We start from the raw sequence: 26,720 nt of genomic DNA on the forward strand, positions 1-26,720 counted from the left end.
GTATTATCTCAGTCACAGTATAATCATTTTGGTAGAAACCAGTCTTGTTTGTCACTGGGTTAAGATATGGTTATTACATTTAAAAAGACAACACTCCTGTAACAGTGTCTCTCATAAAATATATGAATATATATGGTAATAAAATACCTGGAAATTAAGGTTATAAAGGAATGTGCCAATATATTTAATAAACATGTATTGCCTATAAAAAATACACACCCAACCTTGGACTATGATATATAATTATACGATTACACTTTTCCTGGGAAGGTTTTTGTTAGATTCCCCTCGTAAGTACTTTTCAACAACCTTGTGGAATGATTTGATATGTTCTTAACTTGTGGTTGAACCTCCCAGATACAGATGTTTTTATCCCAAAATCACTTGCCACACATTGATCACACATAGGTGATCTTAATTCAATATGAAATTTCTCAAAACAACCACTGGCACTAGTGATAATTTAGGTGTTTTATGAATAAAGGGCTCAAGTACTTGTGCAATCAGTGATTGTTACATCTTCACTTCATCCAGTGTGAATTCAGTGTTGTAAAACAAATCATGAAAAAGTCCAACGTGGGTGATACTTTTTATAGGAATTATATGCAAAACACACAATCTCTGGAATAATTACATTAAATACACGCTTCACTCACACATCTAAACCCACAACGGGAATAAGGAGGTTATAAAGGTGCTGCCGTGCTCGTCAGTTTGAATAAAAGTCAATCCTTTGCTAGAACAGAACAAATGGTTGACTGTGGAAATATTTATCAGTGCATAACAGTATTGGTCAGAGTGTGTTTAACTTCATTTTTAGGGAGGGGGTAGCAGAAGGAAAAGACTCGCGTTACAAAGACAAATGTGAGGTACATCAATGGTAGCTGAAATGTTAAAGTATATTTCAAGTTTCTGAATTCTTGATCAGCTGGAAAGCTTGAATGGATAAAGTTTGTGCCTCCTCCCTACCTCAGCACACTGTTGTGGTGTCATTGGGCAAGGCACTTAACCCCCAGCTACAAGAGTAAAGCTCCTAAGTCTGTCTGTGTTGCAGTGCATGGCTGAAACATCATGCATGCTCAGGACACTGAATAAATAAGGATAAAATTGTTAAAAAAAAAAAAAAAGTTCACATTAAAATGCCCCAAATTATCCTCCTGTGATGACAATGTCACCCCCCTCCCTCCGTTTTCTTATTTTAAATGGTTTTGATCCGAATATAGTAATTTAGGCTCACATTAAGTAAAATCATACAGATGCAGAAGGGCTCTTCTCTGCAGTTCCTAAGCTTCCCCACACAGGGTCACTGTCTCACACATGTTCACAGGCTCAGGGAGCGGCATCACCGGAGTTTCCTCAACCTTCAAAGACAAAATATTATAGGATGATGAAGTCTATTGATTTATTCATGCTGACCATTTGTCTCTGTGAAACATATTAAAAATAATTAACCTGTTTTCACCTTTTGCTGTTCATCCGTCTCGGGAGCAGTTTCTATGATAGCATTTCCTTTGTAGTGGAAACTCCTGTCTGTGCTCTTCTTTAGCGCTTTAGAGGTCAGCTGTATGGCGCCCTCTTTCCCTGAAATAAAACATTGTGGATATGAGCCATTTACACACTGGAGGGGAGGAACTCAAAAAGCAATTTTATGCAGACAAATTATTTTGATATAATGTGATATTTGCATGGAAATCATTGGGAATTGCTACATGTCAGATGATATATAAATGTGGACAATGCCAGACTATGTACTTTGGGCATTGTAGTCACAAGTTGACTGATGTTTAACATGGAAATTAACAGTTTTCCTTCAATCCTGCACTACCTGATTTTCTGGCTTATAGCTCTTGTTTGGTCTTCAACAACTCCTGAGGGAAATATCTGGCTCTTTATTGGCTAAATGCTTCACTATGTTCACCAGTGAGTTGCTAACTTTGTCTGTCTGCTGTTTGGTGCTGGGCAGGTTGTTTACAGTGAGTTTACCAGAGCTTTTGAAAGCGGTGAGACTGAACCAAAACAGTAATGCTGTGGGTCGTAAATCCAAAACAATGAGCTGAAAGAGGATAAAACGCTCAATAGAGCTGAGGGGAACTGCATAGTCAGTTGATTATTCTGTGTGTTTGTCCCTTTAAGCTATAAAGATGACAAATTTGCAAAACCCTGTATGTGCCTTACTCTTTCTTGAATGATGGCCAGGTAACTCTCTCTAGGCCAAAGTGCTAATACCACAAATAAATGTGTGTGTGTGTGTGTGTGTGTGTGTGTACATGCCTGTAAGTGACAGGTGTCGGTGGAGGCCAGGTCTGAGCAGCTTCCAGACCTTCATGGTGGTGGACTGCTCATCTCCAGATGAGGCTGGGTTACTACTCACGGGGAATGTTTTACTGTCACGTGTGGAAGGGGTTTCAGATGACCCCGCCCTCCGGATGGGGATGCGGCTCACATGAGGCTGCAACTCACACCTGGGCAGGCGACAGAGAGGTTAACATATTTCACCGCTCCATGATAAAACAGCATGAAAGCTAACATCCCAGCTATACAATGTTTCACAGTGGCAATGCAGATGGGAACTCTCATTATCATCATTTTCTTCCTTCCTTCTCTTTTTCTCCACATTTCAACCCCTGCCAAATTTCTTCTTCTTTTGCATCAAAATGTTCCCTGTGTGATTTTAAAAAACGCTCCAAAATACAAAAAGCAAGCGCACTTAAAAGATTGGACTCACTTGCTAAATTTGATGGAGGAAAGGATGTGTTCAGGCCCCAAGTCTTTAGCAGTCTGTGACAGATAGAGACATTACAGTGAGACTTGATAAACCAAGAGTAGCAGATTTATATGGAATAAACTGGTAATACAGGAGATGAAGGGAATTTGCTCTCTGTAAGTGAGTTATCAAGATATGTTAACCTCTGTATGGCCCTCTGTGGGGTGATGAGTGATGGTAATAGTTCGACACCCTCTCCCCACACGCCCAGGACGGATGGGGAGAGGCATTCTTGACCAACCCGCTGAACTGGGTCCACCAGCCTGAAAGTCTGGGCAGCTGAGGCCTGTAAACCAGGTGAAGGGACATAAATACAAGAGATGGAGAGAGGAAAGGAGAAACAGTGGTGGGAAGATGAGTGACAGAATACTCAAAGATGGACATTTATTACTGGTCAAGATGCTGATTTGGCCATACAAAGACAGTCTTGCCTGAACTAAACATGCCAGGATACCGCAATGTCGTTGTAGGAGTTGTATTTATAGAGATTACACACAGAGTCAAAAGAGATTAGAGACAGACAGTAGTTGCTTCACAAAGGAATAGTTTTTATTCCAGAGGTTAAACAGAGAGGCGGTAAAAGACAGCAGCACATTCAAGAAGGTGATATTTGTAAAGATTTTACACAGACAAACACTTAACCGTAGTCTGGTATAGAAGGTTAGCACCACATGGAAACAGCACAATTCTCATAAGGAGTATAATGCAGAGAGACCTAGTGAGAATGTGACTATGCATACAGTGTGTTTCCACCTAAAGCTTTTTTTTTGTCATTCTGGATGATGATGATGATATATATATATATATAAGCTTTAGGACTGAAACCACTGGGGAACAGGACATCAAAGTTCACAGTGAAAAAGCATAACTACAGTATACTCTCCACATTTTTTCAGGGCATTGATCTAATTTAAGAGTTTATAATACATTCTTCCCACTGTATTAAATGGAGTGGGCATAAGCTACATGAAAATCATCATCATAGTGAGCATAAAGTAAGACTTTTATGTCCACAGAGAACAATATGACAATTGTATTTGTAGAAGTTTTCCCTCCCAGTGACTCAATGATCTGCTCCTGGAGCTGAGATTTCTCTTTTAGGTCCATACTGCCTCTTTGGGAACATTTCCAACTACCTAAGAGAGGATGGTTTTGCCAGTTTTTGTTGGTTATCTGCTCTTATTAGTTTTCTTTTGCGGAATGTAAATATGCCCCCTTATGCCCCCATTTAATGTCCAAACATAACTGTAATCATATACAGTGTATATATATGTATATATATATATATATATTTTTTTTAAATGAACTTTATAACTCAGATTTAAACATATATTGTTTTAGGCCTGTATACTCAAAAAGCCACCCTCTACATTGCAGCTTGCGAAAACAAGTTTCTTCAGATCAAAGATAAAGCAGATGCGGAGGCAAGATGAATCACCTACCAGATCACAATATAATCCGAGTGATCTGGTAAAAAGAATGAGCAAAGCCTCCGAGATCTACTGTTTACAAAAGATACCAGAGCAAGGCACACCATAACTACAATGTCACACAGCATTGGAACAGACAATAGCTACAACAAGGCAAGGCCAGATATTCTGAAACCTATTTTGATCCTATCGATTAATGATCTGGTTCATCTGCTGCTTGTAAAACCCTCTCCAGGTTACACACGCACTGCCTCTGCATCGTCAGTGCATCTAAAATCGCTGGTCCTAAAACGCAGACCATAATCAAGTACTTAGTTGGGTGACAACACACAAAACTAAATTACAGACAAATTTCTACAATTCCACAATTGATCTATGAAGCGTACATACAGACTGAGACAACAAAATAATTTCTTATCTCCGCTAACCACAAAATATATTAACTTTGACCATCGACAGCCCACTATAGACCTGCCACGTTCACCCAGTTTACACTAGGAAGGACACATATGCAGTACGCTTAATAAGTAATGAATATAACCAACATTACATATAAGGAATTCAATGTTTTCTTCACCACTTTGATGGAACGTAATAAAATTTAAAAACTCCACACTTTATTTACACCAAAACTCGACTTCAATCTTATAAGAAAATTACAAACTCTTGCCAACTTTGACTTAGTCAATCTGTTGGAACACTGAACAGAACAAATAGTTTTTATATTATATTGCTAGTTGGCAAACTGCTTCAAAAACCAACCTTTTTTTTTTTTCCTCCAAAGGAACTCTAAGGTTTCACCATCCAAGAGGATTTGAGCCAGTGATGGTCCCCATGAGGTTTCTGGCATTAGGCTACTCTGTGAACATCATAATGTCAAGACCAAGATAGGACTGACGATGGAATGATACAGGTTTCATAACTATCACAGAAAACAATCATCGACTCACAGTAAAATATAAAAAACAGTCCTTTTAAAGGTGATTTCAGTCACTAGAAATGAAATGAAGTGTAGAGAGTGCTCAGTCATACTCCAAACTAGCTCCAAATAGGATTATACTGGAAAGTTGTGGCCAGCCTGCAACTTGCACGGTTCTACATATAAACATGAAAAAAAAATTAATTTAATACAATAGAAGAAACAAAAGATCAGCAGGAGCTTTAAAAGTTTGAACAGAAACATAATCCACACTATGTTCAGTCTAATTATACAAACCCTGTTTCTCAAAAATTAAATGAAGCTAATAAACAATTCACTCTCATGGTATTGGAAATTAAAGTGCAGCATGTCAAATGTAAAAGTATTTCATTCATAGATGATCTTGAACAGCTCTCGTTAAAAATGAATAGCAACTATGTGAAAAAGAAGAAAAGCTCACAGCACTGTCCATTTCCCAAACATCTGCACAGTAACATGGTAATTCTTCTTAGCTTACTACTTGTATACAGACTGAAAAGGAAACTTACTCTAAATGTAATCAGTTAGTATAGTGTTTTCAATATTATCTACTGTACATTCTGCAAATCCCAGGGGACGATAAAGGTTATGTAGCCAAGCTCTCTCTTTGCTAAACACGTTCACTAACCAGTCTGCTTTGTTTAGTAAAGAATGTCCACAAGATCTATGCCACATGATATTGTTATCCAATGCTTGATTTAAAGGTTGGAAATAAAAGGAATAACATTTGAAAGTTACTTGCACCGTCAAGAGTATTATTTATCCTAAGGTGCTAGTAGATACATGTAATTACAGATATGTGCAGAAGGAGAAACAGTGATGTTTGAGGAAAAGTTAGAAGAGCTAGCACCAATGGTGTTTCAGACGCAAACACACACACACACACACACACAGTAGATCAAATAGTGATGTGCACTTGTTTTGACCTACATGGAGTACCAGGCAGGTGCAGGTTTCTGTAAAGACAGTCTCTTGCTATAACTTAATACACCTCTCATCTGGTACTCCACTCACTCGATACACCCACACACCGATACTTTCCAAGCTCACAAAAGGAAAGGTTAAACTCAGTCCTGAGTGGGCCCAGTTGGAGAGTTGGTGGCTGGTGGTAGGCCCTGAAGAAGCAGGGGACTCAGTTTGGAGAGCAGCCCGGGGCGGGGAAGTGCCTGCAGGGAGGGGAGCAAGGTGGAGAGGCTGGGGGGCTGGAGGGAGTACAGACCTGTCATACTGACGGAGGCCGGGAGGGGACAGGAGCCTGCTGCGCACACTGAGGAAGACGAGGAGGAGGAGGAGGAAGGGGGTGAGAGTGGGGGGCGGGTGGGTGTGTGGCTGTTGCTAGGAGACCGTAGGATGGAGCGGTGGTGGGGTGGGCGTCTCTTCTCCTGAGGCTTAGCGTCTACAGAGAGAGAGACACACACGCGCACACCAGCTCAGAGACATGCGGGGCTCGTAGACACACAAACACAAAGTGGCTACGAGGTTGAAAGTGCCCTTTACTTTGACAGCCATGTACAGGTAGGATGAAGGTGACAGAATTCAGACACAGACAGCAGCGACAGGAGGGGGTCTTGGGGTCATGCAGGGGTCATGCATGGTACAGGCCATAGACATCCAGGACATGAAGTCATTTGTTCATGTCTCTAAAAAATCAAGCGAATGCCAAATCTGGAAACGATTTTATATCACAATCACATGCCACATCAATTATCACATGGACCACCATCTTTTCTAACAACTCCAACAGCAGAAACAGACATTGCGTGAGAAAAAGAGAAGAACAGAAGAACACCCAGAGAGAGGTGATAGAAAAAGCCAGCTAGCCACACACGCAGATGTTTGAAAGATCCACTTACCCCTGACTGGCCCGAGTGTCTTGTTGCTTCCACGTCCATTAGTGTGCGTGCTGTTGTGCTGTGTGTGAGTTCGGGGTGGGGGGCAGCCAAAAGTAAAACTCGGGGAACTATGAACCTTCGGGGAGGGCGTCTGGCTGCTGCTGCTGTGGCTGTTGCAGCGAATGCGACTGAGGGTGTTCTCTGATGCCGAGCCAGACAGACAGCTGTCCGAAAAATCAAGACAAACACACAAAACAGATTCAAACGTTACATGTAAAAAAATAAACTATTTTCACTAAAGTATGCACACTCCGTGCGAACTCACTTGCTGAAGCTCTTTGGCGGTGAAGCCTTGCTGCCGTTGTGGTGTATTCTTGGTTGAGGGTGAGCATGGATGTGTGAGTTCAGGCCTTTGGTGTTGCGGACGTGCTTGAGGATCCAAGCTCGGAGGTTCATCAGGCAGCTGTGCTCGGACAGCACCAGCCGAGGCCACGGGTTACACTCTGCCATATCCAGTGCCGAGATAGCCACAGCACGCCCCACCTGATGCACAGAAAAATTCAGTTTTCTTCATACATGCCTCAGATTGAAAGGTAAATGTGGCTTACATATTGGTTTTGTAAGTTATCAAATATCAAAAACATGAATGATGAAATATTGTTCATTGTATCCAACGTACCTACAATCTTGAAACAAACCACTCTTGCCTTCCTACCTGTTCAAATATTTCTGGAGTATATTTTGGAGGGAATGATGGAGGTGGAGGTGGGGTCGCCCGTCCGTTGTCGTGGCAGGCCGGTGGGATGGTGTTCATGGCTTTTCCTGTGTTGTAGTTGCACTCCAAAGTGTAGCTGGTGGAGAGCCAATGACAGAGATATTCATTTGATGAAAGCTTGGGAGAGAACTAGAGAATACATTAGTTAATATTTATCTGACCCAGGTGAGCTGCATTTTGACTGTGGGAAACCTGAGTAAAAGCCCTATGAAAGTAACCTGATTATTAATGGGTTAATCTAATTCCAGAAGAAAATGCTATTGAGTCTTCAAAACAAAATAAACCCCTTGAAAATAGGGTAAAATCCTTCCATATGCTTTTTGAATCGATCACACTGAGCATGAATTGTTGAAGTGGATTGTGCATCCGATGATATCTGACCTGTGAAGCAGTCCTATGGCCTTGTGAATGGCCACCCGCCCGCTGCCTTCCTTAGACTGGCCGTCTCTCTTGTCTCGAGCGTACATGTTTTTCTCAGAGAAATTACAGCCCAGGAAATCAAAGTGGGCAGAGTTCACAGCGATCAGCCTCGGATACAACATGTTCTCCACCTGCAGACAGAGGAAGCAGAATACAGTTCTAGTACTACATCTGCTGGGAATAAACAAATAAATAAACTATCCTTACCACTAGTCAAATAAACAACTGTATTTAGGAAATTCAATAATCTTCACCTGCTGGCTCTCATCAGAAAGGCTGTTTCCGTACATGAAGCATCCCCGTTTGGAGGCGTGGCCATGTAAGTCCACATAATATGCCACACCTCCCTCCTGGGGTGGAATTGATTCCTGTTCCTCTGCCTGTGGGACTGGTACCTCCACAGAAACTGGAGCTACAGTCTCTACAGAGCTCGATGAGTTGTTCTGGTCCCCCTTCCCCACCTCTGTGGTCACCCAGGCATTTTCCTCCATCACCATGGGAACTTCTGGTTGGGCGGGATTCGCGTCCTTCTCTGCATTTCGTTGGTTCAGGCTGACTTCAAGGGCAGTGAGGGGAGGAGACTGATGCTGATTGGCGGGCTTGGTGTTGAGTGGAGGGGTCTGTGCGTGTGTGGGGCTGTTACAGCCCGAGTGTGTATTGCGCACGCGGTTGTGCGTGTGGTGGTAAAGCAACAGTGTTTTGGCTGCATAGATGGAAGGGTGCAGCTCAGGGCTGGGGTTCAGGTACTGTCTATTTAAGTTCACACCCCTTGAATCAGTCCTACAGAACAGAAAAAGATTAATACATCAAACACAGCTTTTTGACATTGTTGACAAAAATCTGCAGAAACCCCACACATTTCTCCACTGTAATAGAGCTTGGAAATCAATGACACACTGTACGGATGCTATTTTTAGATACACATCATTACAGAATTTTGAAGATCAAAAAAGGCAGCAGCATACCCAAACAACCTGACCTAGTAGTTTACCCCTGATGCATCATTCTGAGACACAGTGAATCAGGTTAAACCTGCATTTGCTTAAACGGTAAACAGGTGTCATTCTCACCTGTAATGCCCGCGGACAACCCCGTCCGGGTTGAGCATGGGAATGAGCTTGAACACAAACATGTTACGAAGCGCGTGGGCACGTGGGTCGTCTCTTCTTAGGATGAAGTTGAGAAAACCGTTAAAGACAAAGGACGAGGGAGTTTCCCCGGGGTGCACTCGACTGCTGAGGAAAAACACCTGCAAACACACGCAGGGACACAAATGCCAAGTTTCAGCTTCACACTGCTTTGATATTACTGAATGTTGTCATAAAAAAGCCATTATGTCACTCATTAGAAGAGAGAATACTGATTGTGTGTTTTCTTGATTGATACCCTTTTGCCAGAGAATCGATGAGGTCTTGGAGTGTTGGTGTCAGGAAACAGCTTAGGCAGACGGGGTTCTCTCTCCTCTTGCATCCCGCTGCAATTCGTCACAGTGAGCAGGTCCACCCTATTGCCATCTAAAGAGTGGCACAGCAACTCCCTATGGTAATACACACTGCCTGGAGCACTAGCAGGGAGAGCAGAGGATGGCAGTTGAGGGGAGACAGAGTTAGAAACACACACCAAACATACATGTATTCTGTGTGTCCTTCATGTATGTGTTGCGTTTTACCTGCTCGGAGTGAGTTGAGCAGCATTGGGGTAGCTCCCATCCAACTGTTGCAGCATCTCCTGGCACTCATTGTATGAGAATGGGTAGCAGAAGGAGAAGTAGGTGGTTGCCCCTCGCGCTTCCAACAGCCGGTGAGTGAACGACAGTATGAACTGGTTATCTACAATCTGGACAGCAACAGAGGAAAGGAAGGAGAGAGACACATTATTAGAAAGATAAAAATAGCTGCCAGGAAGCTAGACTGACAGCACTCTGCCTCATCGACCGAGCTGTATTTGACTCCTCTCCTCTATGCCTAAAGTCTCTCCCTGACAGCTTCTGAGTGTGTGTATGTACCTCAGAAGTGGGTCGGTCTCGGATCCTTTCCCACCGGTTCTTGCCAGGTAAAGTGCGTACGAGAGGAGCCATGCCTTGGCTGTAGAGCTTCCTCTGGTTGTTCATGTTCATCACATTGATCTTCAGTAACTTTCCAGGCGCTGCACCCCGCACACTGAAGTAAAACCATGATCTGAAACACACAAATATGATTTGGGATGCTGTAAGTAATGTAGCTTACTGTAAAGGTTGTGTCCAGCAATTAAACACTAATCTATGAGGGAACATTTCTCATGTCTTTTGCTGTCCCCTCATGTGAATAACACAGCAGTAAAATATTAACAAAATAAGAACTTTAAGTCACCTGTTTCCGTTCTCATGTTCTGTGCCAGCGCAGTCTGGCTGCGTCCATACATTGAACTCATAGTCAGGGGTAAGGTTCGACCCTGAGGGGGCACTCCCACTGGAAACCGCATCAGTAGCAGAGTTGGAGTTGCCCTTCTCCACCTTCTCCACGCGTGCCAGGTTCCCTGAGTCAAACTTGGAGCTGAACACAATATTACCAAAGCGAGCCTCCATTGTTCTGAACTCAGGACTCTTCACTTTTCTCCCCTCAGGTCCTTGGTGATATGCCAGTCAGCGGTGTGACATAGACGGCCTGTTATGAAATCATACAAGTGCAAAATATATTTACACTGATAAAAAAAAAAACAGCATTAAAAGGGTGGCACAGCACTTGAAATAAGCTCAAATAGGAGTGATATGTATATCTAACAAACTCAAATAGACCCCCCCCCCCCCCCCCCCCCCCCCCCTCTCTCTCTCTCTCTCTCTCTCCAACCCACCCCTTTTATAACCTCCATACAGCATGTGTGTTACTGGATAGTGTGGTGAAGATACTTCATGATTGATCACAGTTAATATCTTCATGCTAGTTTTAACCAATCATAAGTCTGGCTCTATATACCTACAATTCTGACTTGACTAATAACATCTTTATAATATCTTTGTGACACCAGTGACAAAAGGAAATATATCTTTAACTGAAATTATTACTTACTTACGACAACTGAGGATGGTTTGAATTTTGACTAGTCATAATTTAAATGATGTAGATATCTACAATTCACTTTTCAGAGAGTCAAAACTGAATTTGATATTTTTAATTGGAGGCTCACGACTAACGGCACAACTTCAGTCTTTGACGTTTAAGGTGAATATTTTGGCTAGTCATTAGATGGATGAGTCCTTATAATATAAATCCAGTCAAGAAAATAAATGACCATTTCCCACTACCTCCACAGGGCTCCTTTGGACGTGATGCAGGATTGAAACGATGCAAGTCAACAGATAACAGCGACAACCTGAGGCCATTCAACAAAATACAACTGAAGCCAAACTATAAAGGAATATTTTCCTCAGTCACAACCCCAATGATAGCCAGACCACTGCAAACTACCAATTTATCACTGAGGGCGGATGCACTGTTGTCGTCTCTGTTTGCCTACTTACGTTATCACTTACCAGATCATGTCTGCACCTTGTCCTGCAGAATAAAACAATGGCTGCTGTTTGATGTCAGTAACAACAACAGAGCAATAACAACAGCTGACCGAGAAAACGTAGCAAGAGGTGAAGAAACGGCTGCCAGCGTTTTGCACAATTATTCGTTTAACACTGGCTATTTGAGCTAATTCTAGCTAATACTGACAACTACGCTAGCATTAGTGGGCAATGTCATACAGTTAATGTTGGTAATAACGCTAGCATCCGTTTCTAAGCTACCAAGGCTAACTACCGTGCCAACAGCCGTTGCTCGAACGACAGTCTCTTATTTTTTAGCATATACACGGCTTTTCGTCATTACATTGTCATCAAATTTTATCTGCACTTATCGTGTCTACATGATGCGATGAATTATAAGTCTTACTCAGCTATTTTCGATCGATGTCCATTTTTGTTTTCACCGTCCTTCTCAACCCCTCAATTCATTTGCTCTGCGTGCTGCGTTCAGGATTCTCTGTGAAAATGAGCGCTGACTGGAAAGTTCCTTATCGTTAACGTCTGGCATCTATCTGGCAAGAATGGTGTTAAGTCAAGCTGTAAGCGTAATTCACCAATATTAGCAACCAAAGATAATTTAAAAAAAACATTTTTTAAGTGACCAACATTGTTGTTATAATGTTACTTGGATTTTCTGTGGTGGCCCTGCAGTGTAAAACACACCAATCATAGAAAACAATGAATAAATGGGAAAAACACAACAAATAAACAAGGAAAATCTTGTTTATTAAATAATTAACACAACAGCAAGCTAAACAACAATGCAAACTCACTTCAACTGTCCTAGAAATTACATATTTTTATGTCACACAGTAACTACTGTAAAATATCAAATATCAGATATGCTGTCATATCTGGTAATATAGATTTCCAAAGTTCATCATATTAATCAGTTAAGGATCTATAAGCTATCTTTAGGTTTCGCCCCAGGACAAGGGCCATGCCTCTGGTCACCAGCCTGAACAGGTTGAGATATCTGTCATTCTTCTTTGTAAAAGAACTGTTGCACTGTGGCACTGTTGCAAAAACACAGACAAACTAGTGCATGTTTAATCTTTTCTTTATTTCAAAACTTCCCCAAAAATCACTCATACATTCAGAAAAAACAGTGCTCCTGGCCATACATCCTGCTTTCTATAGTTTTTTTGGGAGTGACACACACATCTAACGGAATTAGGAGAATTGTAGTCACCTACCTTTTCTGGTTAGTGACATGTTAGAAACTATTTACACAACCAGTAGGCACGGACCAACATTAGCATTCATTTGAAGCTATTGGTCACCTGGTGAATATTCATCCAATATTCCCTCTCCTTTTAGTTTAGCTGCTAAATGCTCCACTATATTTCCCAGGCAGTTGGTAACTTTGTCTGTCTACTGTTTGGTGCTGGGCAGATAGCGAACACTGGGTTTATCAGAGCTTTTTGTCAGCTGTCTGCTGCATCTGAAAACAACGCTGATGAGAGCAGTGAGAGTGACCCAAAACAGGAAAGTTGTGGGCTGTATAACCAAAAAATGAGCTGAACCATGCTAAAATGCTCTGTAGAGCTGAGGGGATCTATGGAGTCAGGTGATAATTTTCTATAGGTTTGTTCTGGTATTAGCAATACCTAACCTAAGAATTAATTAATTACAATATGTAATGTCTCCTTCCACTCAAAAATGTGTTTGACACTAGAAAGCTGTTTTCAAATTAATCTGCCAAAGGAGGAAAGTTCCTCTGTGCTCACTGAGTTTTAGGGGTTGGCCTATTAGCATGGTTTGTGACGTCACAACCAGTTTAGAGGCTAATCGTGGTCCAGTATGCAACTTAAACAAGTGTGATGTGGATCCTTGAAGCCTCCAGCGCACAAACACTGAGAAAGGACTTTTCAGTGAAGGAGGAAACATATTTGCATATTCATCAACTCTGGATTTTTCAATGAGGGAGAAGGAACAGATGGAATTTTAGGGCTTTTAATTAGATAGGTTTTATTAGGTTTTTTTTGAGAAAAAAACAAATTACACATATTATTATTCCAGCAGCTTGGTTTTGGACACAGCCTTTGTTCTTATTTCTTTACCGTGGCTCATGTTGCTTTGAGTATTTTGTTTGGTTCGTCTAAATTTGCTTCCAGGCAGCAACAGGCCAGTCGCTAAACAATTCACATGTTTACTGAACTGTACAGGTAGCATTTGTCTCTTGAAGGTGTCTATGTCTATGTATTTACACAACCAGTAGGCACGGACCAACATTAGCATTCATTTGAAGCTATTGGTCACCTGGTGAATATTCATCCAATATTCCCTCTCCTTTTAGTTTAGCTGCTAAATGCTCCACTATATTTCCCAGGCAGTTGGTAACTTTGTCTGTCTACTGTTTGGTGCTGGGCAGATAGCGAACACTGGGTTTATCAGAGCTTTTTGTCAGCTGTCTGCTGCATCTGAAAACAACGCTGATGAGAGCAGTGAGAGTGACCCAAAACAGGAAAGTTGTGGGCTGTATAACCAAAAAATGAGCTGAACCATGCTAAAATGCTCTGTAGAGCTGAGGGGATCTATGGAGTCAGGTGATAATTTTCTATAGGTTTGTTCTGGTATTAGCAATACCTAACCTAAGAATTAATTAATTGATCAGAGCTGTAGAAATCTCTACATTTTATGGCCTCATACCTCAGTCAAACCAAAATATTTGCTGCTTAGGTGATTTCTACAAGAGTAACTGAGTTTAAAGACCACATACATTTTTTCTGCATAACATAGGTTTAAACCCCTCTTAAACCCTAAACCCCAGCTACATAAGCTTATGACAGAATAACAGCCCCTTTTCATGTTTTCTGAAATGGTTTCCATCTTGTTCTTTTGGTTTAGTGAGATGTTGTGTTTTGCACTTCAGGGCTACCATAAACTCAAGTAGATTAATACAAATAATTTTGAATAGGGATGTCTCGTGCATATGAGCATTTTCAAACTGTCAGTGAAAGGTACTGTCTGGTGATGTTCCTTTGTTAATATTACTTTTTAAATTTTTTTTTTTAAAGTAAACCTTAATTAAGAATGTACAGATAAACTGGGTCAAGACCAGACATTAAAACAAGCAAGAGAGAGACAGAGAGTGGGTTACATAATACGTTATCTGAGGAGAAACTTTGCCATCATGACCTTAACACAACATTTAAAGTCAAACAAACGTCACACATGCCTGTCCTCTCGTGCCATCGATCCCTGATTGGATTCGCGAAGGTGACGTCACTGTAGGAGCGCTCGCTCCAAATACAGTCGAGTGTGTGATCTACATTGTTTTCCCTATGTTTTTCCTGAGAGAAAATAAGATATTGACTGTTATGTGACTCGAAATAAACAAACAAGTGCACAATTTTCGCTACAATGCCTCGGTAAGTACTCGAGTCTATTAAAGAGAGTGCTCGTTGAATTTGCTGTAACTTATGATTTTGTATTGTTTGGGCTTGTATTGAAGTACACTATCATGGGAGGAATGCATGCATTTCACACTGGCAATTTATGACCAGTTTGTTACAGGTTTATGACAAGTTTGCATGCCTGTTTTGTGTGTCATGACTTTTGCACAATAAGAATATAGTGCACCACATTGCAAATCCCCCATTTTAGTATACTGAATAGACCAGATATACCCAAGTGGTATGGTATTTCTGGTCCTATCAGCGAGGATTTTCCCAACGAGGCTGACCTGATCCAGACCAGAGAACTGTGTGAAAGTCTCAAATCAAATGGTGTGTTTGAGGACATATTGGAGCTGCAGCACAGGTATGATGCATTTTCACTGCTTTGTTATTTTCCTATTGTAAATAATACAGTTTGTAGAAGTAAAACTGGGAAAAAAAACACATTACTTGTTACTGGTACTGGCCACTCTTACCTGGACTGATTTTTACTGCATGAGCAAACAGTTCGAGAACCAACATCCTCAGAGGATGATGTTAACACGTGGTAGATCACAGGTGAAGGGGACCATTGTATGCTATGTTTCAGAGCAATGACAATATTTGAAAATGCTCTTTGTGCTTTATTTGCAGAGAGAAGGTCTTGAAAAGGCTGGAGTCACTCTATAAGGAGTGGCTCACAGAAATGTGTGAAGAAATGGTAAGAAATTGTTGGTTAAATAATTTTTAAATCTGTATTAATATCTATATAAGTTCAAAAGTAACTATATATATGGAATTGATAACTTGTTATTGCATGGATACTATTACATATATGTTTTTTAATTCATTTTAGGACTTACCTGAATCGGTAACAGAGAAAGTTGGAGGCAAGATCTTCCCATTTGGCTCCTATCATCTGGGCGTACACACCAGAGGTAATACAATAATAAAGCATTTTCTTTATTTAACTGTGAGAGCATGTTAGGACAGTTGCAACAGTGGCTCATGACCCTAACTAATGTGGTTCACAACATATGATAAAATTTTGTTCATTCACAATAAGTAAGTCAATTTCTGGTTGATTCTGATGTGACACTTCTTATTTAAGGGACATGCAGCATAGTTTTTTCGAAAGAACATGGAGAAGATAATGGTCTAGAACATAGTTACACATTTAAACATGGACTTTTTTTCTTATAAGAATCTCTGCTGTTTCAACAGGTGCTGATATTGATGCCCTCTGTGTCGGACCTGGATTTGTTGAAAGAAAAGACTTCTTCACCTCTTTATTTGAGAAGCTGAAAGCACAAGAGGAGGTTAAAGACATACGGGTTAGTCATATAAGTGATTCATTGCGTGCAGGTCAAAAGAGGTATCTCTCCCTATTGCAAGTGACTAACAGTATTGTTGTTCTCACTGTTCTCAGGCCATTGAAGAGGCATTCGTCCCAGTCATCAAACTGTCTTATGATGGAATTGAGGTAGTTCAGCCAGAGAAATAAATAAAAACTCAACAGCGTGCCTCAAGGAAAACATTTTTTGCATGTGTCTTAATCATTTTTTTTGTGTTTCTATTATTTTTTAGATTGACTTGGTCTTTGCTCAGGTGGCATTGAAAAGTATTCCTGAAAACCTGGACCTCTGCAATAACAAGCTGGTGAAGGGCAGAGACAAACACTGTGTGAGGAGTCTCAATGGTAAGAAACAACTGCTTAGAAATATCCTGTATCCTATTAGTGCCTGACAGCTGTAGTAGTCAGATATGTTTTTGTGCATGTATGACAGCGTTAATCTTTTATTTAATTCTGATTTTTGTAGGCTACAGAGTTACAGAGGAGATCCTCAGCCTTGTGCCTAATGTCTTCAACTTCAGACTCACTTTGAGAGCCATTAAGCTGTGGGCCAAACGTGAGTTGAACACACTTGTTTAGCGTTTGAGACTGCAAATAGGTAGACAGGTTATTTTGAACCTGTCCCCTTACACAATGAATAATGTCTCCTTCCACTCAAAAATGTGTTTGACACTAGAAAGCTGTTTTTTTTGAGGAAAGTTCCTCTGTGCTCACTGAGTTTTAGGGGTTGGCCTATTAGCATGGTTTGTGACGTCACAACCAGTTTAGAGGCTAATCGTGGTCCAGTATGCAACTTAAACAAGTGTGATGTGGATCCTTGAAGCCTCCAGCGCACAAACACTGAGAAAGGACTTTTCAGTGAAGGAGGAAACATATTTGCATATTCATCAACTCTGGATTTTTCAATGAGGGAGAAGGAACAGATGGAATTTTAGGGCTTTTAATTAGATAGGTTTTATTAGGTTTTTTTGAGAAAAAAACAAATTACACATATTATTATTCCAGCAGCTTGGTTTTGGACACAGCCTTTGTTCTTATTTCTTTACCGTGGCTCATGTTGCCTTGAATATTTTGTTTGGTTCGTCTAAATTTGCTTCCAGGCAGCAACAGGCCAGTCACTAAACAATTCACATGTTTACTGAACTGTGCAGGTAGTGTTTGTCTCTTGAAGGTGTCTATGTCTATGTAGAATCATCTCATACAATGTTAAGTCAAAATTTAACTTATCCAAGTAAAAAAAAACAACTAAATTGACCACTCATGCAAAGAGCTAATGAGGTCTCTTGGAAGTCTTGTGGGTTTCTTGGTTGTATATTGCTGTTATGCTGCATTGTGAGACAAGCCAGTGGATTTGTGTTATTATCTGATATGCTTTACCACATGTTTGAATTAATTTCCCCCCTAATTTTACAACATTTTTCAAGCGAAGATTTAAACTGCACTTAAAGTAATGTGACATAAAAGTGGGTTATGGCAAATTAGAGCAGGAAAACATTGTTCACTGGAAGTCTTAATCTTTTTTCCATCCTCTTATTTTCCCTCCAGGCCGTAACATTTACTCCAACGTGCTTGGCTTTTTGGGTGGTGTATCATGGGCCATACTTGTAGCCAAAGTCTGTCAGCTCTATCCACACGCTACAGCGTCCACCCTGGTGTCCAAATTCTTCAAGATCTTCTCCAACTGGTGAGTTGTCCCAGAATTTCTCGTAATCTTTCAAAATGAAGAAAATGTAAGTGGACTAAAAGTCACTTGGCACTGAGATGCACTGTTGTCAGGGTTATCTTACTGGACCATGTGGGTCTAGTTAATGTCTTGTTTCCATTAAATACAGACTGCCCAGTAGAGCTTTTCTCTTGCTCTCTATGGACAGTCTACATATTAAATAATAAACAAAATGCACTTACTACAATAACCATTTTCTCTGTGTTTTTACTGTGGTAAACATAAACTGCTGTGTGATTGGTTAGAAAAAAGCAGTTCATGTTGCTCGGAGTCTTTCTCAATCCTTGAAAGGCCTCTACTCTGCCAAAGAAATGATTGGCCATCAGAGTTTTAAGCTATAGTTGCATTCTTAAAGACTTGCCTTAACAATCGGGTCAGGAGTTTTAAAAAGAAAAAGATTGAAATTGAAAAAGATTTGGTAGAAAAAAATCACAATTTGTGAGCACACCCTTTAATGTACTGTTTGTTTTTAGAGGATTTATACTGAAATGTCTTGTCTTTTTTGTATCAGGGAGTGGCCAATCCCAGTTCTCTTGAAAGAAGTAAAGGACTGCCACTTCGACTTTCCTGTTTGGGACCCCAAGGTAAGGCCTCAATAGGATTATATGTTAGGATTTTAGGCTACAAACATAGAATCATACCAGTCAGGGAATCAATCAAATTTGCTCACATGCACAGATAAGTTATAAAGTGCTGTGTCTTCTGCATTTCCAGGTTAATGTAAGTGACCGCTGCCACCTGATGCCAATCATCACCCCAGCGTACCCACAGCAGAACTCCACATTCAATGTGAGTCCCTCCACCTTTGCCATCATGACGGAGGAGATGAAACGGGGTATGTAGTCACTCAGCTGATATCCACCGAATGCCTTGTAGCTCACTAGTTTGCTCTAATGCAAAATCATTTGGTCAGGGAATAGGCATTCAAACTTCAGTTACTGTGCTGTAATTTTGAATTAGATTAGCACAATTTTAACCAAACCAAGATAAACGTATACTCTCAAGGACACTTCAGGGATTCTGTGAAAAAATGTTGGATTTTGCTTAACTCTCAAATAAGCTTTCCCTTCCCTTCCCCCTTTCACAGGCCATGCCATCACTGAAGAAATACAGCAGAAAAAAGCACACTGGTCCAAGCTATTTGAAACTCCAAACTTTTTTGAGAAGTACCAGTATGTATTAATGAAAATGAAAATTGCCATACCTAGAATACACACACTTATGTACACACTGCATTGTAAAATATGAATGTTTTAACCCCTTGTTTACCGGTTTGATCTTTTGAACAGAATTGTAAAACTTTTTTTCTTCTGCCTTAGTACCATCTTTGATTCCCAAAAAAATCAGTAAACAGTGTGAACTTTAAAAAGTGTCTTAAGCCATTTTTAACAGCGTATCTGTGCCTTAAAAGAAGTCTGAGCTTTATGTTGGTTTTTAAATTTTCTTGATAAAGTCATGTACTTGTAAACTATCCTTGTTAAAATGCTCTGATTTATCTTGTACCTTATCTTGTATCCAGATTTGAACCAAATGATTTAGTTCTCAGATTATGCTACATATGTACTGTATTGTATGTATGTCTTATTCTTAATTACATGAAATCATTTGTTTACCATATCTGTATTTACACATAGTGCTTTGTTTTGAGGGAATATCTATTTAGTATGTTTATTATGTTTTTTTTTAAGTAAGCTACTTAAGTCAGGCTCTTTTTATATTGTATTGTTTGATATTATTATATGGTCATTGTAAATTAACCATGTTCTATAACTAACTTGAATTGCTGAATGCCAAATGTTTAATGAATGTACAGACCAGTTTTGGTATTAACTTATGCAGACCAGGTGTTATTGTTTGAGTTTGTTCTAGTACTTGAGGAACTGGATCATTTGTCTGTTGCTATGTATACTGTTGGAGTTTTAAATATGTTTTTTTGGCTCCTAATATGTGCTACCTGAGTTAAATTTCTTGTTCCTGAACTTTTATTGTGAGACCAGTCTTGAGTTTTTATTTAATCATTTTTTATATGGTCGTGTTTGAATAAATTCATTGTGTGTTCTGTCTCTCTTTTTTGCTTTGTTGAATCACCTATTTATTTTCTGGATGCTATAATTATTTAGCAAATAGAAGATTATCAGGTAGTGAAAGAAGTGCTCAAATGGTGTGAAGTTGTGTACACCTTCTGATGTTCACTTTTAAAATTATGTTGTTGAGTTTTGACATTAAAAACTTAAATGCAGATTCATAATGGATACAATACCTAGAATCCCCCGGTGTTCAGTAACGTTACTCATTGTGGTGTTGATCGACCTGCTTTAAATATTGATCAGAAATTAATTGACAACTATATTCAGTTGGATACAAGTGAAATGTATGATTAATGTAGTAAGATTTCAGCCTGTGTAGAAAGGTACAACACTGAGATGTCTGTTTCCATCGCTCTGTCTCTCATGTTTCAAGGCATTACATTCTGTTGCAAGCAAGTGCAGCTACAGAGAAGCAGCATCTTGAATGGTGAGTACACAGAACAAAGAAAACGAGGCGCCAAGTTTAAGTAAAACTGGAACAAATGTAGACATTTCTGTAGATGATCTCATATCTTTGGGGTGAGAATGCTACTTATTCATGCCTGTGCTGCTCTTTGAGGGAGAAAACAGTTTTAATATTTTATTTCCAGCGACTATAGTGCTTTCCTCTCTCTGAAAATTATGTTTTGTTCACTCCCTCAGGGTTGGCCTAGTCGAGTCTAAAATCAGACTGCTGGTGGGAACTCTGGAGAGAAACACGCACATTTCTCTGGCCCATGTTAATCTACAGCCTTTCCCTGGATCCAGGAAGGCCAACAAGTAAGGACACATGGTTTTAAAGTTATATTTTAATTATGGCAGGGAGTTCTCTTGGGCATTAGCTCTTAAGTGAATAGTTTTCATTTTTTAATAGATTAACCTTTTATAGTAACTGGTTCCTGTTTTTTTTTTTTTTATCTTACGCTATATATCTACTCTCTTGGTAAAAAAAAGTATTAAATATTTGCTTCTCATATTGGAAGCTGAGTGGGTTTTAGTGTGTCAACTTATTGACCTGTATTTCTATCTGTTTCAGAGAGAGGATGAGCACAATGTGGCTGATTGGAGTCCTCTTTAACGAGGTGCCTAAAAACATGAAAATAGACCTAACCTCTGACCTCCTGTCTTTCAGTCATACTGGTATGTTTTTTTTTCTTTTAACTAAGTAGAAATGGAGCAATGCTAAGGGGAAAAGATTGTCAATCATCTTTTCGTTGTCTTCCGTTGCAGTCTATAGTCAGGCAGAACGCTGCAAGATGTATGAGGATGGGATGACCATATCAGCCACATACGTGAACAGGGAAAGTCTTTGCTGGGTGATGCCTAACGGCGAGCGAAAAAAGGTTTTCACCCTAAAACCGACACACTCGGTGAGCAGCCAACCCTCGGCCACAGTGCCACCTAGTCAAATACCGTCTGTCAGCGCCAGACAGCAAGCCACAGTGAGAAAAGCCTGGCCTCAGCCAGAGATGTCAGCCAAGAACATTAATACTGATGAGGTGTGCCAAATCCTTCCATGCTATGTCGATAAGACAAGTTGATCTAATGTGAACATGTTGTTTTGACATGCTTAGTACCTGTGGTAAGATGCAGGTCAAAACTAACTGTACTAACCCAGCCCTAGCTGCGTATAAGTATTTCTCTCGTTCCGTACAGGAATCAGTGTCTGTGACGAGCAGCTCATCTTTTCAAGTGTCCATGCCCAGCAAACCTTCCTCACCCTCCACGGTCCCACAGGCCACCAAGAGACCTTGTTCTCCACATTCAGAAACCTCAGCTAAGAAGTTAAAAGCAGATAGGGAATCAACTCCAGAGACCACAAGCACCAGCACTGATGAGCCCACTACAGGTTCCCCGCGCAGTGAGAGTCCATCTCCCACCTTGAGCCCACTAAGCGCCGAGAGACCTGGCACTTCTGAGCTTGAGACACCTGCCAATAAGGTCAAATTTGATCTGGTATGCTAAACTATATTTGAAGGCTTTCTGTCAAGTTAATGACACACACTATTAACCTTGTCAGCTTTCAGTTTTAATTTTGCTATGAGAACCAAAACATGAAAAGGCCAGTGACCCATGTGCCCGTGTCTTGCGTCATTGTTTGTCTGTCCTTTCCCTTTCAGAGTCCCCCCGCTGTCGAACTGTCTGACTTACCTCCCGGCCCCACCAAGCCTGTTACTTTCGTGAAACGTGCCATCAAACTCCAGCTTATCAGGTACAGCACAGAATAAGGAATAAAAATTTCTCCTCAATTTCTCCTAACTCTTCACACCTCTTCTCTCTCCTACCTTGTCACGTCCTCCATATGACAGAGATCCTTACATACAGTATACATGTTCAGATTCATGAATGGCCTGCTGTAAGGCAGAGCTGGATGAATGTCATACTGTATCTCTTACCGTAATGACACAACAGTCACCACAAGAGGGCAATGAAGCCTTTCTGCTGGCCTTTTCCTCAACTTACTGAGGCAATGGGTACGCAGACACATTGTTCAGACAAGTCATTTGGTGACAGCAAAACCTGGCACGGATCAGAGTTAAGCGAGAATCTTTACCTTCAGTAATCCCTCAATGGCTGAGTCTTCAAGGAAAAAAGGATTTTGAATGCCAAATATTTAATTCCCTCACCTCATTGTGTTGATCTGGAGACTAGATAATGCTAGTGAGGTGCTGATTCATAATTTAGAAATGTATTTGTGAGGATGATCTATTGTTACATGCTTTAAAAAAATAATAGCTTTTGCAGGAGGAAAACAGATTTGTGTGTGTGTGTGTGTGTTGTTTGATGATTTTCCTGGAAATGCTGTATCCAGAAGATAATGTTTTGTCAGTTGACCTCTGTGAGCTTTTTGCAGAGTGATACTTTTAAGTAATCTGCTGTCTTTGATTAACTGTAATTAATGACCAGGGAGAAACAAACATCACTCATTATTGAATAGTAATTGTTTTTTAGGCCTTTTTGGTTGAAGAGGATAATAGCAAGTATACTTAAGATTTGAGTACCACAAAAAAACACATTCAGTCTAACACCATTAATGACACAGGCTGTAGTGCAGACAGCAACATGGAATTTATGGATTAAAGTGTCTTTAGCCTAGTTTTGCATCAAACAGTCCTCCACAACATGTAAATATGTAAATAAAATCTTAAGATGATTGTATGACAGAATGCTATCTTGCCTTATATGGTAATTTCATATTTCATTTATATTAACAAAAAGATTCACCAGTTAATTACTGTATATTAACTGGGCAACAGACTTCTTTAATGCACCTGAGCCATTGCAGTTTTCTCATCAAGAAAGAGACCATAATCCATGTGTCATAAATAGTCTGATAATGTGAAATGCTTATTTGAGTGCTGGTGGGAGAACAGGAATTAGATAGTTAGGTTGACCAGTTCATGACTTTTGAAATAAACATCCATTGTACTGAAACCTGCACATCTGTCTTGTCTGTGTTGGATTTTGGTACATGCTATTAATTATATGATTTGTAAACATTCACGTAATATTTTTAAGGACTTTTTGAGAGGTTGAGATTTGGTTTAGCAACATACTGCAAGCTTTTTTTATTGTTTTATTTATTTTCTTTATTGTGTTTTGTTGACACATAGTATCTATCATTAGTTGGGTGGATTTCTGCCAGACGAGACACTCAGATACCCAGCTTGGGGAGCAAACTCATAACATGGCCTAGTTAAAGGTTTTCCGTTGTTTACATCCCAATCCGGTCAAAAATTCCCAAGATGTAGCTTGTAAGAGCGTGTATGTTGTTGCTAAGGAACAGTTTTTCCTGTGCCCCCAGTAGGTGGTCTCTTTATGAATATCATTACATATCCCCATTCAGGGGAGGCAAGACATCTTTATCCCTTCCAGACCATGTTTATCAGCATTTTAGCTCTTAAATTTGGGAGGGATATTCATGCTCATAACTATGCTAACTCAGATTTTTATATCTTTATATATTTACTGATAAATGCAGTTGTGCTTCAGAGTAATTACTGATAAAAGTGAGAAGCTGTAAATTGGGAGGATGGGTAGGGTTGATGAAACTTTAAAATAGTTATTAAATAGGTTAAATGTCCATATCAAAAGCAAGCCTTTCCTCTTACACAGCAGTAATGGCGTACTTACATTTGTCTAATTAATCATGGACAACATTAGGACTTCATCCAGAGGTGTATCCACAGGAGCTCCAGTCTAGGGTATGGGGCTCCCCTATAGTTGTGGCCCCTCTTACTCCTGCCGCGTGCACTCTGTGTGGGGTGGAGGCTCAGGGCACGGCCCCCTGTCTTCCTGCTGGGCCCTCCATCTGTTGTGGAGGTGGTTAGGTCCCCGGATTGATGGCAAGACAATGAGTTTATGACATGTGTCGCCGTGAGTGACAGAGGATCTTGTCCCAACTGGGCCTCCTGACGACCACGAATCTCACATTTGTAGTCGGCACTATGCCAAGGCTAATGGGAGGAGTGATCCTCCTGCTGTGGAATGGGACTTGTAGTTTACAGCTGGCTGGTAATTCAGGACAAGGATCAAATCTCTCTGGCTTCTGTCTTAAGACTATTTGGTAGAGGACTGGCAGCAGCGCACGTTAGCCTTACAGTATGTGTCTTTGTTTGAAATAAGGATAATCTGTGGTAAAAGCATCTGCAGGCATCCATAGAGAGTAACCCTCAATACTAACTTCTGATTTATACATAAGTGTTGATAGTTGCTCTGCTGCCAGTGAGCCTATTACTCTGTCTCTTCTGAGAGACTTTATGAAGCCTTCTAAACTGGTCTCTGAAGTTCCCCAGTTGACCCAGCAGTACTCTTTTCACACACCTGTCAACACGCTGTTTCTTTCCACTTTGGTGGGTCCAAGTTAAAAAGAAATCTCTTCCTTCATCTCCCACTCCTCTCCTCCTTGCCCAAAACAGGATGATAAAAGCTAGAGTTTCACATCTGAGCAACTGCAACAATGCTACTGTACCTTCAAAGGGAAGATGCCACATTGTGAGATGACAGGGTATTGATATGAAAGTGTTGTCTCCTTCCCGGGTGAGATCAGAGGAGGCCGGTAGATGTGTACTGTTATGTTGCTCTGAGTGATCTGACCAGCGTGGTGGAGGAGAAGTGTCATGGCGGACAGACTTTCTGGGATGTCTGTCTGTGTCAGTTCTTTCTTAGAAGAATTCAGTATAATGCATTTGGCAAAGGCTTCCAACTATCAGAATTTTTTTTTGTCTGCTCTTCACTTTGTTGATAATCAGATTTTGGTTCTATAAATTACCCGTAATTCCTGGAAATTGTAACATTTTTAATGCAAATATGGAAAAGCTGATTTCAGGAAGGAAGGTTGTAATAAAATACTGAACAATGAAGATTTTGTATTATATTATTCTCAAAATTCCACAATGTATTCTTTCATTAATCCTTTATAATATATAACCAGTGTAGTAGTTGATCCCTCCCTACCTGCCATTTTTACGGTACCCATGGGTGTTTCATGAACTTGTAAGTCTTACAACCCTGTTTGTCCCTGTTTGTCTTGCAGGAGGTGTAATTGATTGAGTGCCACTGAAGATTATGTTGTCACTCTCTCGCTTCTGACCAAGAGGAAAAACATCCCCCTTCATTACTAGCTATTGTTTTCACTTCCTTTTTCTTTTTTTTCACTTGCTTATTGCCTGTTTATTGTGCATTGTATGAAAAACAAAACTGTAAAAGCTTTAAACCTTGTGTTGTGCATTGTCTATAAATAAAATTGTGATTGTTGTGGTTCCTAAAAAACTTGAACTGGGTAATGTCAGTGTAATTTGTTTCATTTTTTTAAAAGGACATTTCAATATTGCATGTGATATTCAATAAATAACCTCAGGATACTTCATTACAGCAACAAAAAACATTAGTACAAAAAGAAAAGTTTGTGCTAAACCTGCATCTACAACACCTGATCAAGGAAACATATTCTTTTTCTCGTGCTAATCTTGTTTTATGGAAGTGATTGGTACCTTGGTTGCAGTAGTGTCTACCAGGACTACTTTGAGTGTCAGTCTTAACAAATTAGAAAAGCCTACTGCACTTCCTGGCAGCAAGGTGAATGTCCCTGAATACTGATTCTTCCTAGTCCACTAAATATTCGGAAAGATTTAAGTAAATTGGCTAACCTCGATGTCAATCTGTTGATATTGACCAATGTGATAGAGTGAAGCTAAGAGTAAATGGAACACAAGATTATTTGATTATTTGAGTTTAACAAATTTCTATAAGTAGATTTTTTTTAAGTTAATGAGAATAATAGGAAAATATTAGCTTGAAAGAGCTATTTTTATGATTTAAGATCACAAAATCAAGACAAGGGTGTTAATAATAGCCTAAAATGCAGATAGAGTAACAGCAGTTTTGGAGTAATTATATAAATTGTAGTGGCAATTGCCAGTAAGCTCATGGTATCAGTACACATATCTCAGTGAAATAACGACAACTTTC

The 26,720-nt window shown here is 40.1% G+C and overlaps 2 protein-coding genes across 8 annotated transcripts; one reads left to right on the forward strand and one right to left on the reverse strand.

Moving 5' to 3' along the window:
* Nucleotides 1–486: 486 nt before the first annotated feature.
* agbl5 (AGBL carboxypeptidase 5) lies at nucleotides 487–12,325 on the reverse strand. 5 transcript variants are annotated; one of them, XM_044377028.1, is made up of 18 exons: nucleotides 12,094–12,325; nucleotides 11,688–11,709; nucleotides 10,528–10,821; nucleotides 10,185–10,356; nucleotides 9,849–10,015; nucleotides 9,566–9,743; nucleotides 9,250–9,428; nucleotides 8,434–8,959; nucleotides 8,141–8,310; nucleotides 7,700–7,835; nucleotides 7,310–7,527; nucleotides 7,006–7,208; nucleotides 6,372–6,548; nucleotides 2,908–3,050; nucleotides 2,726–2,778; nucleotides 2,272–2,462; nucleotides 1,463–1,581; nucleotides 487–1,361 (listed from the first exon to the last, which is right to left on the reverse strand). In XM_044377028.1, the coding sequence occupies exons 3-18, from the start codon at nucleotides 10,740–10,742 to the stop codon at nucleotides 1,284–1,286; spliced, it is 2,925 nt and encodes a 974-aa protein (XP_044232963.1). In that variant the 5' UTR covers nucleotides 10,743–10,821; nucleotides 11,688–11,709; nucleotides 12,094–12,325; the 3' UTR covers nucleotides 487–1,283. The 5 variants fall into 5 exon arrangements, with proteins under 5 accessions (XP_044232963.1, XP_044232964.1, XP_044232962.1 ...); XM_044377029.1 differs by having other exon boundaries at nucleotides 11,676–11,709; XM_044377027.1 differs by lacking the exon at nucleotides 11,688–11,709 and having other exon boundaries at nucleotides 12,094–12,324.
* Nucleotides 12,326–14,856: 2,531 nt separating this feature from the next.
* LOC122999791 (poly(A) polymerase type 3-like) lies at nucleotides 14,857–26,027 on the forward strand. 3 transcript variants are annotated; one of them, XM_044377032.1, is made up of 19 exons: nucleotides 14,857–15,100; nucleotides 15,336–15,491; nucleotides 15,761–15,827; nucleotides 15,963–16,044; nucleotides 16,331–16,440; nucleotides 16,536–16,589; nucleotides 16,694–16,805; nucleotides 16,927–17,016; nucleotides 18,006–18,144; nucleotides 18,695–18,767; nucleotides 18,898–19,018; nucleotides 19,271–19,355; nucleotides 20,644–20,697; nucleotides 20,913–21,029; nucleotides 21,286–21,389; nucleotides 21,480–21,748; nucleotides 21,906–22,205; nucleotides 22,370–22,461; nucleotides 25,786–26,027. In XM_044377032.1, the coding sequence occupies exons 1-19, from the start codon at nucleotides 15,093–15,095 to the stop codon at nucleotides 25,796–25,798; spliced, it is 2,046 nt and encodes a 681-aa protein (XP_044232967.1). In that variant the 5' UTR covers nucleotides 14,857–15,092; the 3' UTR covers nucleotides 25,799–26,027. The 3 variants fall into 3 exon arrangements, with proteins under 3 accessions (XP_044232967.1, XP_044232968.1, XP_044232969.1); XM_044377033.1 differs by having other exon boundaries at nucleotides 21,906–22,190; XM_044377034.1 differs by having other exon boundaries at nucleotides 15,390–15,491.
* Nucleotides 26,028–26,720: the final 693 nt, after the last annotated feature.

This window comes from Thunnus albacares, chromosome 16 (genome assembly GCF_914725855.1).
Source record: "Thunnus albacares chromosome 16, fThuAlb1.1, whole genome shotgun sequence".
Classification (NCBI taxonomy): domain Eukaryota; kingdom Metazoa; phylum Chordata; class Actinopteri; order Scombriformes; family Scombridae; genus Thunnus; species Thunnus albacares.